General features: G+C 37.7%; 1 protein-coding gene across 1 annotated transcript; it reads right to left on the reverse strand.

The window, feature by feature from the left end:
- Positions 1 to 163: 163 nt before the first annotated feature.
- LOC121319252 (neuronal acetylcholine receptor subunit alpha-4-like) lies at positions 164 to 13,643 on the reverse strand. The gene is made up of 6 exons (XM_041256475.1): positions 12,897 to 13,643; positions 7,512 to 7,663; positions 6,311 to 6,355; positions 5,287 to 5,396; positions 3,392 to 4,784; positions 164 to 289 (listed from the first exon to the last, which is right to left on the reverse strand). The coding sequence occupies exons 1-6, from the start codon at positions 12,958 to 12,960 to the stop codon at positions 164 to 166; spliced, it is 1,890 nt and encodes a 629-aa protein (XP_041112409.1). The 5' UTR covers positions 12,961 to 13,643.
- Positions 13,644 to 14,127: the final 484 nt, after the last annotated feature.

A 14,127-nucleotide genomic window follows, 5' to 3' on the forward strand; every position in this document is an offset into this window, starting at 1 on the left:
ATTCTTTTTTCTTTCCGTAACCTCCCCCCTTAAAGTTTCCCATAGCCCTGCAGAACATTGCATCTTTGAAAATACATCATGAATTATTAATCTCTCTCTCTCTCTCTCTCTCTCTCTCTCTCTCTCTCTCTCTCTCTCTCTCTCTCTCTCTCTCTCTCCTGTGCTAGATCATTCCTGCCAGCCATGGAGGAAGGAAGAGTCCAACAGTCCCTAGAATGCAAACTATTATAAACACCCAGAGAAAGATCCTGTCTATCACCATAGCAACATACTTCCAGTCTTCTTTTACCTGCAGGGAGAAACAGTGTAATTACCAATATTACAGGGGAAAGCATATTATAATATACTGTGAGGAGCTATCGCTATAAAATACACAAATTGCAGCTCCACAAATGGTATTATAGGACCACAAAGTGAAGATTGGCTTTTATGGCTCACACTGTATGAAGAGACATATAATAAGAGACGCAACATAAAAATATAAATAAATAAAAAGAATTGTGTTCTATGCACGAGACGACATCTGCACACAACGTAATATGTACTGGATTTTTGGCAAATACATGTGTTATTGTTTGATTTCTTAATGGATGAAAAATGGGGTTGCCATACAGTTCAATATCTATTCAGCATAATAATTCAGACAGGCATCTATGACATGAATCAAATGTTAATGCTAAAAAATGTGTCCACAAATCTACTGTTAATGGTTTACATGCAATCTGAAGGAAATGTCCAGCCTGCTTTGAGTTATATTTTCACATTTCTTTACCATTACAATCCTCACAATCTCCACGTCCTTTTCAAGAACCGCAGCAGTAATATCTCTTCCGACAGAGAACCTGGACTTGAACTTTTCCCTGATCACTGTGTGTGAGCAGCTCTAATGCTAACTAGGATGTGTGATGTCAATGGGTTTCATCCTGAAGTACAATGGGATTTGGACAGCTGAGAAATGTACTTCTTTAAATAGCAATGTAAAAGATTTCCTCTATTATGTGCCCCTAATAAGGATGGATTTTGTCAGACCAGATATGCACTTCTGCAGCTCTTGCCAGCCAAAGCAGATCTTTACTGTGTGAGTGAATGGATTTTGTTAGGTAATTATCAGGAACACTTGACTGACTTCAGCTTGCCTCTTTCCCAAAGACTTTAGGGCTTTAGCTTTATGAATACTATCTCCATTTTCTTGGTAATTGGAACAATTCCTCTGGGGTGCTGGGTAGTTTTTAATTACTAATTTACCGGAGTAGATCAGCTTCCTGTTTGTTAGTGTTGGAAAACATGGATTGAGAATTGATTAGGGGTTTGCTACGCATGTGGACTAGCAGAGCTATACTGGTGTTCTTTTCTGAAAAGAGACTAATATTGCAGATAGCAGACTGTTTGGTTCAAATTGCATGTACTGCTAACCACTGATAGAGACGATGCGTCTACAAACTGCCCAACAATGACTGCAAGCTAACGAGATAACAATGCTGTGGACTAGAAGGGAACAGGCTCTAGACTTCAGAGAGATCAAAAGAGATAATCCCACTGGCATCAATGGGGGTCGCAAGGAGATAACAAAAGGCAGATGTATGGACCTTTTGTCTCCAGGAGTGTGAAGAAAGTACAGAGGTTGTCACACTAGACCACACACACAGACACACACACATTAACACTCACACAATAAATTAAATTACCTTGACCATTGGTTAATGTCAGAGAAAGGGGAGGTGGACCATCAATACAGAAGGGTATTTAATGTCACGCAAACATTGTAATTTTGAGTTCTGTATATCCTGTACCTGGGACCAGACTCCCTGCATATTTCAATAAACCTGGCAACTGACTGAAGAAAAGGACTCTGTGCATTTTCTTGAATCTACTTACTCACCATCTATTTTTTAAGTACTTCAGTTAGAGTAAGGAAAAGTGTTGAAGGCTTTGATACTAGTATGATGTGACAGAAATGCAATGAGTTCTGGTGAGAAATCTCCCTCCCGAACTGCGAGGGCGCTAAAGAACGGGAGGAGAAGTATCTGGAAGGGCTGTCTGACAGTTTGTTTCCGGGACCGAAGTGGGTCAGCCTGGAAAGAAGCGAGACTCTGTTGTAAGACCATATTGACCTGAAAGGTAAACGAGGGGCAGCTGCAACTGTTTACCTAGATGTCATACAGAAGTACATATAGGGGCCAGGGTAACGTTAATCTTATCCTTCGTTTGGGTTAACGATAGGAGAGAAGGACTGAGAGAGGAGCTCTCAGAGAATATAAAAATAATTAAGCGTTATACGTGTTGTGTGTTATTTATGTTTGTCTGTAATTGTCTGTCTTTGTCACACTACTAGACAGTTAAAGCACACCTCCAGAGCTGTTGCCATGAAAGCACTATCTGGAGCACCACTGCACAGAGCACCTGCACGTTTGGATTCACCCAGGACTGGTGACCGTGCCTTTGTTTTTTGTTCAGGACTGTATCATGTTATTCACTCTCCCCAAGCTTTACACATTGTTGTGTACTGCCGGGGATTTATTATTTGACAGTCACCAGACCTGGAAACGGCACAATAAATACTTATTCACTAAATTACTGTTGTCTGTTCATCACTCCTGCACCGCATCACCGCTACACCTGTTCCCCTTACCAGCCACTTTGCCACATATGAACATAGCATGGATAAAGTTCATTCTTAATGCTACAGCATTTAATGAGCAAATTCCCTTTTGAATTGAATTTGTGCTGTTTTTCTCTTGGTCTACATGGAAATTCTCCGTAAGTCACTTAAAATGAACTTTAAATGTACTGTTTTATACTAATAACAGTGTATGTGTATGTGCTATAGGCCTGGATCCATAAGGAATTACATATTTCACACTGCTATCAGTATTATTTATACATGAACAAACATTGACATTAAAACAAATCATATCATAGATGCACATTTATGTGATATTGTAGTTTATAGAAAGTACAAAATGCATTACTACACTAAACTATACACACCATGTTAATGCTGAATGTGTTAATCCTGTATTGCAGTCTTATTGAGCATGATCCTATGCCTACCTCTCTGCACCAATTAGGTGGAAAATAATAATAACTGAATGTATAAGCACTGCTCAAGACACCTTCCAGCATCTTGTGGAGTTGCCCAACATGATATTAGCTACAGGTCGTAGTAGTGAGCCAGACAGTGTATATGTGTAGGCCTGAATATATAATAATATACACAATAATATATTTCTGAAATTATTTTACTGTGTGACAACATATTCTCACCAGTTCTTAACTATCAGTTGACACAATTTTGATGGGGACGGTAATAGAGGGAATACCAAGAAAGAATGCAATAAACATTTAGGATGTCAGGATGTAAAACTACAACAATAATAAAAAAAGTACTCACAGAAAAGTTAGCATCTTCTGCCCTCAGATGGTCTGCAACATACTGCACCCCCTCAATGGCTTGCTTCATGGAAGGGGACATTACTAGAAGATGTTGCTTCTTGGCACTGAAGATTTTTGAAACCCTTTCAGATGTGGCTGTTGTCTCTGGGACCTTTTTGCATTTCCATTGGCTTGGGTTGGGAGTGAATGGTTTCTCCTTGAGGTGAGGAAGCTGGAATGATGGCGACCGGCTGCACTTACTGCTGGAATGACCATTGCTTTGGGAGGACTCCTCATGCAGGCAGCAGTACTGGATGCTTCTGGATCTGCATCGAGTCGTGGCTTGAGGGAGCTCACTTTCACCACATGTGTACTGGACACTGAATGATCTCCCCTTGGGGAGATTACGCGGCTCATCAAAGCTTAGATGGTGACGCAAGACTGAAGGGGGAGAATGGCTTTTTTGACCAGGTTCCTCGAGAAGAATAGAGCATTGGCTTGAGGATGACTTGCAGAGGATTTGGGATTTAGGTGTTGTATCTTCTAACAGATGGCTCAATGGAGAAGTAAGGGAGAGATCAGTACTCTCTTGACTCTCCAGAGGCATGGTAGGGAGTTTCTGAGCATCCTCAATCTCAGACCAGAGCGTAGGTGAGCTTGCTTTCTTATGCAGTGACTCAATTAGTTTTTTGCAGTTCTCCTTCACCAATGCAGGTCTTTTCATAAACAAGAGTCGGGGGATGACATCTAGAAATATCCTCCGTACCCAGTCTGGCATCATATGGGTACGGGGCGAGCGGTGATGAACATTCAGGACAAAGACGGTGATAATAATTGAGAGTGTTACGAATATCATAGTGAATAGCAAGTACTCTCCGATCAAGGGAATTACAAGGGACGTGGAAGGGATTATCTCTGTAATTAGTAAGAGGAACACAGTCAAGGATAGAAGCACTGAAATACAGAGGGTGATCTTTTCCCCACACTCAGAAGGGAGATAAAAGACCAACACGGTCAGGCAGGAGATTAGAAGGCAAGGGATGATCAAGTTGATAGTGTAAAACAGAGGAAGCCTCCTGATAATGAAGGAGTATGTAATGTCGGGGTAGATTTCCGTGCAGCATTCGTATTTCTTTATGTTGTACGTCCCAACTGCATTGATGATGACCCACTCCCCACTCTCCCAGAAATCCAATTGGTCCACGTTGTTTGCCATGCTGATCAGGTCTATTTTAGCTTTGTCGTAAGTCCAGGAGCCAAACTTCATGGTACAGTTCTGCTGATCAAAAGGGAAAAAGGTAACGTCAATACTGCAAGAGCTCTTGTAGATAGCTGGGGGCATCCATTTGATTCTGCCATCGTGAAAAAGATGAGCTTTGGTGAGGTGAGTCACTGCAAAGTCCCCATCGGCACTGTGGGTGGAAACAAAAACAATGAAAAATTATTTACTCATACCAGATGATCTGTAGTGATTATGTGCTAACTATCAAGCCCACTGTGCAGTAGTGGTTCCAAATCTATTGTGATGACATTGCTGGCAAACCTGTGGTCTATGGAAAGTTCTGCTCATTTTTCTTCTTGATAGTATTATAATGGTATCCCAGTAAGTACTTTTCTAACTTGGAATGACTTGACCCTTGCTATTTAAAGAGAGGTATCCAGGGACTTGCAGGTGCTTCTGTGTGAGATGCAAACCTGAGGCTCCATCTGACTGGCTGATATTAAACACCCAGAGACTTGAGAACTGTTGTTGATTCTAGTACCCTGGTAGGACTCCAGCCCTCAAAATTGCCTGATTATAGGTCATTCCAAATTATAAATGTTTTAAATAACAAATGAGATATTATGCCTCTGTCCAAGATGCACACACAAATCTTAATATAAGAGTACAGTACATAGTGTAATTAAACCTACTTATTGTAAAGGACAATATCTGGTCTCCAGATGAGCTCTGATGGAATTCGAATTGAAGTCACATTTTCATATTCCAGAGGGTTCCATTGGAGTTTGTAATCATGCCATTCCTGTACGAAACAGAGGGACATCGGAAAAAGACCCTAGTTTATTTGAACAAGATTGAACATTCAATGTAATAATGAACTTAAAATTAGAATTGCTAACAAATAGTAATTGTTTAGGTCAATGAGTAATTTTCAAAATGTTTGCTTTATTCTGAAACATCTCTGAAGGTTTCACACCATAGACCATCCTTTTGTTGAGGGATAGTGTGCATTCACCTGTCTTACAGTTTCTGTAATGCAAAATTGAAGGATCTAAATACATTTAATAGAGATGAGGAAAGATTTTATACTCTTTTAAATACAAATTGTAATGACGGTCAAAAGGGCATTTTTAAAACACAAGAAGATATGTTACTTGATCAGTGACAGACATGTCTCCTTACACCCCATTTTTCTTTTTGTTCTGTTCTATTGGAGGGATAACATTTATAAGTGTACTTCCCTCCTGTAAACCAGCCACCTCTTCAGTTGCAAAAGAAAACAACTTAGTCGATGCGTTTAAATTAGCACTTGTTGAGAATAAGAGTTCAGTCAGGAAACTCATGAGCTAAAGTACTTATTAAAGACTAGACAAAACAACACTTTGGCCTCACCTTTTGAGGTACCCCTGCCCATAAATTAGTTTGCAGATAACTAGAGAGGCTGACCATTGAAGAAACGCCAAGGACTACACCATTTACACTTCAGACCTAATAGCATTATACTGTATGTGTGTGTGTGTGTGTGTGTGTGTGTGTACAACTCAAGGGAAAAGGTATTGGCACTAATTTAAAACCCTGAATGCTGATATTGCAGTGGTGTTCACCCTTCATTTTATTAGTTCTTTAACAGCATTATTGATTTAACATAGAAGAAACTTCTACCATTAGCTCTACAGTAGGAGTCTGCAAAGACCGAAAAAAACACTGAAAACTTGCCTGCTTCACCCAGACATTGGTGGTCATCATCTGGTTCTTTTCATCCTGTTGAAACAACACAGCAAAAAAAACAAAAAACTCACATTTAATGGCTTTCGATGCCTTCAGCTGTTGCATTGGCTGTTTGGAATGTTTATTTCCTAATATACTACACTTGAAAAGCCATTATTGCATAAATAAAGAGGATGTTTCAAGACGGATCACCTGTCTGTTGTGAATACTCTGGGTGTATGATGAACACCTCTTTTAGACTCTTAAACGGTCATTTTACAGTGAACTGGGATGATTGTACTGCTAAAGCCTTGTACTTTTAAAACTGTAAATTAAATCTGAAATGAGCTTTAAATTTGAACTCAGCGCACCAATCATTATTATTGACCTCTGATAAAGCATTATGGTATAAGACATTTGTGGATTGGTTAGACTGTTCAGTTTTGTGGCTCATGGTGCTGACCAAACTTCTTCAATCCCAGAAGATGTATTGTTTGTCAGAGGTTTGGGAAGTCCCTTTGATGACCCTTTGAAGTAAATGGTGGGCTGGGACAGCATGCAGGTTTGAATTTTGTTAAATTGCTGCCACCTTGTTGAAATTACCTGTAGGCAACTTTTAATTTAAACTGGAGTTAAAACATCAGAATAAAATCAATTCGTAGCTTAGAAAAAATGGGTCTTCTAAATAGATCAAACTAATGCATGTATAGAAACTTGATTATTTAATTGAATATGCAATTAATTGCCTGGAAGTTTTTGAGAATTATATTTGTAGTAACACTACTTTCATGCTTGTATTAATTGCTGTATAAAATATATAAAATAAAGTTAAATAATGAATTACATCTAAATACATGAAAATATGTAAAGTAACATATTTTACAGATGGTAACCTCTTAATTCTATAATAATCCTGCTGTTCCCAACCCTTAAATACTGTGTTTTTGATCTGATTACACGGTTTGAGTAAGCCAAAGTTATTGGGCAGCATTTCTCAAGAATACATTAGCTGTGCACTAGTGAAAAAAGATACAGAATAACAATACCGTAAAATGAAATTCTTCTAGGTTTTCAATCACAAAAAAGATGAGCACACATGAATGATTCCACAACTCTAGAGTTCTGCTAAATACTGTCTACTCCTGACAGCCCTGAGTCTCAGTCTCAAAACTATTTTAAACTTTACACAGTGCATTGCTACTATACTCACTACATCAATAAGCTGGGCAATGGACAGCCCGAAGCGGACCAGCACTACATCAGAGATGTTGGCCACAGGCCGGGACAGCTTGTTGTAAGCAGTGAAGAGGGTCTTCAGAAGTCTCTCCTCTGCGTGGGCTCTTGTCCTCATATGGCTACACGCTGCAGGAACAAAAGAGTGTAACATGAAGACTGCCAATAATTGCTAGAAGAAAGCAATTCCCCTAACAATCAATAAACACACTTAGGGGTTGATTCAATTTAAACCCTTTTGGGTTGAGCTACAGTTTGAGTATTTTACAGCAATGAGGAATCACCTTTTACTGTATCAGTCATCTATCCCTTGTTATCCGAAGATTACCTTTGAAAAGAAGCTGTTGGTGCAATCAAGGTATATTCCCTGGTACTATAAAATGCTCTAAATACAGCTAGCTGTGGCTTATTTCAGCAGGGTATAGGTTGACAACACAATAGTTACACCTGCTATTTAAAAAGAACATTGTCCAGTTTTACACCAAACTCATCAGTTTATCTTTGTACCATAGTTTTGTTTTAAAATAATCCAAAGCAAAATCTTCTGTATAGAACCTAAAACATCCATCAAATGCAGTATGGTACATTATTTATATTATTATTTTAAACACACTAGACAATAATTTTAATAAATACAGTATATACCTATTAATAAGTTATATTTGCCGGTGACCTGCAGGCTTCTGTTTGAAATATTCAGTTTTGAGATAACGGCACTCTCGTTTGTTTTGTTTGCTTCTGTTAACTTTTTTAATTATAAAACACAAAGCTAAAAAATCTAGTGTGGTACAATAATTTAAAGGTATACCATTTATCTCCAAAATTATATTTCCAAAAAATATGAATTTCTTTGGTCCAATTGCTCCTGATATTATTTGCATCAACCAAGAAACCCTACAGCACAGATTTAGTTTAAGAAGCATACTATAATAGCACAAGAGTACCATCTGTTACAAGCTCCACTCACACTATTGCTTTGAACTGACCTTGAGTCGTCACCACAGCTAAAAGCCTGCTACCCCTGAATGCCTTGAAAATAATAGAATCCAAGAAGGTGATTTACTAAATAGGTCATAACTTTCAATAATCTTCACGAAAAAAAAAGACAAGCTGGGAGAAACCCTGACGCTGTGATGGGTGTTAATGAGCTGCAGGGACATTGTTATTTTAGTTCTATTACAGTGATGGACAGTCCAATAACAAGATGCGCTGTACAACCCAAATTAAATAACACCAGTGGGCAAAATGTAGCTTGCAGGTTGTGTGGAAAATGCTCTACCTGCAGCCAGTGCTGTCTGCTTCAGACATTCAGACAGAGTAGGGTCTTTATTTCTTTATCGCTGTCTCGGTCTCATTACTTCAGAACCACGTACATGTACCAGAACAGTATCAGATAAGGTCCTGTTTATTTAATTGCCTTCTAGGCCTGGATTAAATCAGAATGTAAGTGTTGAACGGTGACAATTAAATCATATTTTCCAGAGATGCAGTGCATATGTGTTTTAAAATAATGTCTTATCGAATGGTAACATTACTTTTTTGGCATGATTGTTTAAGCTGTGGCATGTTCTGAGAGTTTCCTCCTGTGTCTATATGCTTTATTAAATAGTGCCTTACAACCAGATAATAACATGTAATAAATTGCTGCAGTGTGTGCCACTGAGTTTGATTAAACTTAAGATTTATCACGTAACTATTTATCACATTAGTAATAACCATCATTCACAGAAGAGCTATTTATATACACAATGAGCCTTTGGCAAGTGAGTACCCTGTCTTGAAATTACAGGCAGAGAGGAAAACATGCCTACCTAAGCAAATTGAGGCTGTTAGATACATAAAGAGGCCATTAGGAATTCATAAAATCTACAAAACTGTTTGCAGTTAAAAGCAGTACAAAAAAACCCTGATCTGTTGCCAGTTCATCTTGATATATCCAAGAATCATTTAGAGAAAAGGGAAGCAAGGTCACATAGTCTACTGTAGTTTAAAGGCAAGCATTAGTTACTGACTTATTATAAGTGACATTGGATGCAAGGTGGCTCATGAAACATTAATTCAGCATGCACAGAAGATGTCCATATCTATTGCAATTTAAAGGATAATAGTTTATTAAAATGTATCGGTTAAATCATGCACTAAAATGAAAAAGGAAATGTATTGCATGTGAAAGATTACAATAAGTTTAGTTTGATTTTTTTTTTTTTTTAAACAATGATCTTGAACAACTTTCAAGTCAACGAAAGCACTGACAAAAGCTTCCCACAGGCTCCCCAGGATATAACAATGTTACAGCTGTACCTTAGCACATGCTCCATCGGAGGGATATTGTAAAATTGTACATACAGTTGTCTGTAAATATGCCTTTAGTTCCACTGTTAAATATGATACAGCTTTATTTCCTTGTTGGTAAACCTGGATCCCATCATATTTTACCTGTATCCCAGAGTCTGACCAGTTCATTGCTTTCTTTTATAAAATGTACAGCTAATGTATTAAATGACCAGGTCGATAACTTCTATATAAATGATTATATATGGTACCTATATATATATATATATATATATATATATATATATATATATATATATATATATATATATATATATATATATATATATATATATATATATATAAGGTATGAAATTCCATACTGAGATCATTAGGATCTAAGGTATAAAATATTTGTACTGACTAATATATGGTATATATATATATATATATATATATATATATTATATATATATATATATATATATATATATATATATATATATATAATGCATATAGGAAAGTATTGACCTGAAATCTTGATGCATTTAAATGTGATTTTCTTCCTTTGATTTACACAACCTACTCAATACTTACAACACTGTAAGGTCCCACTGTTGGGTAGTGCATTCAGGTACAGATCAGGGGAGGGGTATAAAAAGATTTCAAAGGCATTGAATATCCCTTGGGGCACAGTCACGTCGATCATTAAGAAGTGGAAGGTATACACCCAGACTCTGCTTAGAGCAGGTTGCCCAAACTGAGCAGTCGGGTAAGAAGGCCATTGGTCAGAGAAGCCACCAAGAGGCCAATGACAACTCTGAAAGACCTACAGCATTCTATGGCTAAGATGGGAGAAACTGTCCATGTGTCAACAATAGCTGAGCTATTCCACAAACCTGGCCTGTATGGAAGAGTGGCAAAACAGAAGCCATTTCTGAAAAGAAAGCCCATGTAAAATCCTGCTTGGAATTTGCAAAAAGGCATGTGGGAGACTCTGAAAATATGTGGCAAATGATTCTGTTTTCCGATTAAATAAAAATTGAACCATTTGGCCTAAATGCAAAGTGTTATGTCTGGTGCAAACCAAACACAACACATCACCCAGGTAACAACATCCCTATTGTGAAGCATGGTGGTGGCAGCATCATGCTATGGGGATGTTTTTCATTGGCAGGGACTGGGAAGCTTGTCAGGGTAGAGGGCAAAATGAATGAAGCTACATATAGGCAAATCCTTGAGGAAAACCTGTTTCAGTCTGCAAAAGACCTATGACTGGGACGGAGATTCATCTTTCAGCAGGACAAGGACCCCAAGCACACAGACAAAGCAACACTGGAGTGGCTTAAAAACAAGAACGTGAATATCCTAGAGTGGCCCAGTCAAAGCCCGGTCTTGAATCCGATTGAGAATCTGTGCCAAGACTTGAAGATTGCTGTCCACCAATGATACCCATCCAACTTGACAGAGTTTGAACAATTTTGCCAGGAAGAATGAACGAATATTGCACAGTCCATATGTACAAACCTTTTAAAGACTTACCCCAAAAGACTCACAGCTGTAATTGCTGCCAAAGGTGGTTCTACCAAGTATTGACTCAGGTTGAATACTTACCTAACCAAGACATTTCAGTTTTTTTTTTCAATAACTGTAGTTTCACAATAAAAATTCTCTTGTCTCTTCAAAGTGTTGAGTAGGTTGTGTAAATCAAAGGGAAAAAATCCCATTTAAATGCATCAAGATTTCAGGTTGTAACACAACCAACTGTGAAAATGTCCAAGGGAGGTGAATACTTACTATAGGCAGTGTATATGTGTGCGTGTGTGTGTGTGTGTGTGTGTGTGTGTGTGTGTGTGTGTGTGTGTGTGTGTGTGTGTGTGTGTGTGCGTGTGTTATTTTCTGAGGTATACATGAAAATGCAGATTGAATGTTTGGTAACATAAGGAAGCATGATATGAAGAATATTGGTTTATTAATATAATACACAACTTAATACAAACAACATAAATTCCCATTGAATTGATGAACACACAGGTCAACTGAATCTCAAGGGTCAACATGTTTACATAAGATCAATCAGCTGAGCTGGATTAGGGTATTGTAGTCTCTTTATTATCATATTAATGTAGTTCAACATTTATATAGGTCTGTTACTACGTGTGCATAAGATTTAAAGCCATTCAAACAGAAAAGTAAAAAGGTGAATAGGTACAGGTACCCTAAGAGGAAGTATATCTAGTTGTTCAATTTGCAAAGCATTTCTTAAGCAGTTCCATTTGTTTTCTCATTGTCTCAGTCATACAAATGCAACAGAATTAGATTAGAAAAAAATCCTTTACATCCCGTAGAATCAATTGCAGTTGGAATGAAAAGAAATATGCCCATTTATTACAAATGAGTATTCTCATTGAGTGCAGGTGTTAATTGATTTATGTTGTGCAATTGCATCTCGTCTACTTTTGCCATAACTGTATATAGTTCTATTTTCAGTATTTTCTGTCAGTAGTGTATGCATTGATGTGGTGTAAAGGAATGCACAATGATTCAATAGTAAAGCTGAAGAGTTATGAACAAAGTTACTGATGAACAGGCATTCCAGAAAGCGTTTTCTAATCTACCGAATATAACTATTCCGTACTTCTCTAAACAGGAGACAGGCGTGTATAATGTATATAGTATCGATTTGTTCATTTTAAACACGTTTTATAATAATACTTAAAAGTACTACATACTAATATAGGTGATTTGTATGTGTTCTTTATGAAATATTAAACAATAATTAACATGTAACCTACGCAAATAAACATAAATTCAACTGATGTTAAACACATACTTGCATTGTAATTTTTTTACAAAATATGTATTTGAGACACAAAACACAACTGTTACCAAGTATGCATTACAGTGTATAGTAATACACACTAGAAGGCATACTCTGTAATGTATACGAAAATTGATTATTGCTAACTGGATATGAACAGAAACTGAAAGAGGGACGCGTTGTTAGCTCTGGTAGGGAGACTGGTTTATAAACACAATGGAAGTGTGGAAGTGCATAAAAGAAAACAATAAGTAGTAAATGTTCATTTACCTGGCAGCACCTGGATCGACATGCAAACCCCCAGCAACCGAAGCGCCTGGATCAGGAACCCCATAGTAAAACAGCGCTTCTACCCGCCTGCTCTTCGGTCCCCTAACTTTCTCAGCGGCACAACACCTGTTAGTTGTCTTCTCCTCGTCTCTTTTTCACTGGCTGTTTATTTGCTCCTCTTGTTATATTCTCTGTTTTCTGTTTGCTTTTCATCTCGTTTTTCTCACTTGTTCCTCAATTTTTTGGGAACGAGTCAATACCTGGAAAATAAAGCATTGGAAAGAAAGGAAATCCGCAGGGTAAAGTTTTAATCACAGAATTCCCGCTGCTACAATGCTTTGTTATAGTTTAATCCCGGTTGTCAATCAGCCTTTCGTACTCTTCTTTCATCTTCACTTGTTTCAGCAACCTCTACAGTGCAGCACTGTTTTCTATTTATTAATCTCTTGGTTCAAGTCTTCAGGTGCTTATTATTATTATTATTATTATTATTATTATTATTATTATTATTATTATTATTTATTGTCACTTTTCAGGACCTTTGAAACCCTAGGTTATGAATTTGCCGACATTACTTTTTATTCTGCGCTCCTGCGTTTTCCTTTCTGCGCGCTCGAGCTTGCTCTCAAGCTAAGGCATGCGTCGCCTGGCTGTTTGAGGAGAACTTCAGAGTACGTGAAGGAATGCTGCTTTTGTGGGTCTGTCCATCTGCTGTCTGAGGGGGTGGAAGGAGTCAACTGATGTGGAAACGCAGATGTCCTCTGGCACATTAAGACTTCAGAACTGATGTCACTTGAATTGGACCTAACAGGAAGCATGCTGGTGAGGTTTCTGCCTGCAGGGTAAATTCAGTTTGAGATGACAAGCATCCCGACTTTGCATTTTATTTTGTCTGTCTTTAATTCTTAGGCGTTTTACTCAGATGAGATGTAAAACCGAGGTTCTATTGTAAGTGACTCTGCAGCAGTTGTGATGCATAGTTTACCCCAAGTCTCTATAAGTCAATAGTTTTATATATAAAAACAATTGCCTCTGTCTTTTTAAATATAATTATTATGTATTTCTTAACTGATTCCTGGTTGCAGTATATTCGTAACCATATTAAAAAATGCAATACTCACAAATAATGCGATCTACTCAATCTAAAATGTGACAGATCTAAATGCTTCCATTCTCTAAACCATACAAAGAGAAGGGGATTTTGTCTAAACCAAAAGCTTTAAAACTGCGT

This window comes from Polyodon spathula, chromosome 8 (genome assembly GCF_017654505.1).
Source record: "Polyodon spathula isolate WHYD16114869_AA chromosome 8, ASM1765450v1, whole genome shotgun sequence".
NCBI classification, from domain to species: Eukaryota; Metazoa; Chordata; class Actinopteri; order Acipenseriformes; family Polyodontidae; genus Polyodon; species Polyodon spathula.

Bases quoted from the DNA above. Each gene is read 5' to 3' on its own strand.
- LOC121319252 (XM_041256475.1), bottom strand. From the start codon at position 12,960: ATGGGGTTCCTGATCCAGGCGCTTCGGTTGCTGGGGGTTTGCATGTCG. The intron at 7,664-12,896 runs GTAAATGAACAT...TTGTTCCTGCAG, and splicing joins GTCGATCCAGGTGCTGCCAG to CGTGTAGCCATATGAGGACA. The intron at 4,785-5,286 runs GTAGGTTTAATT...TTCCACCCACAG, and splicing joins GATATTGTCCTTTACAATAA to TGCCGATGGGGACTTTGCAG.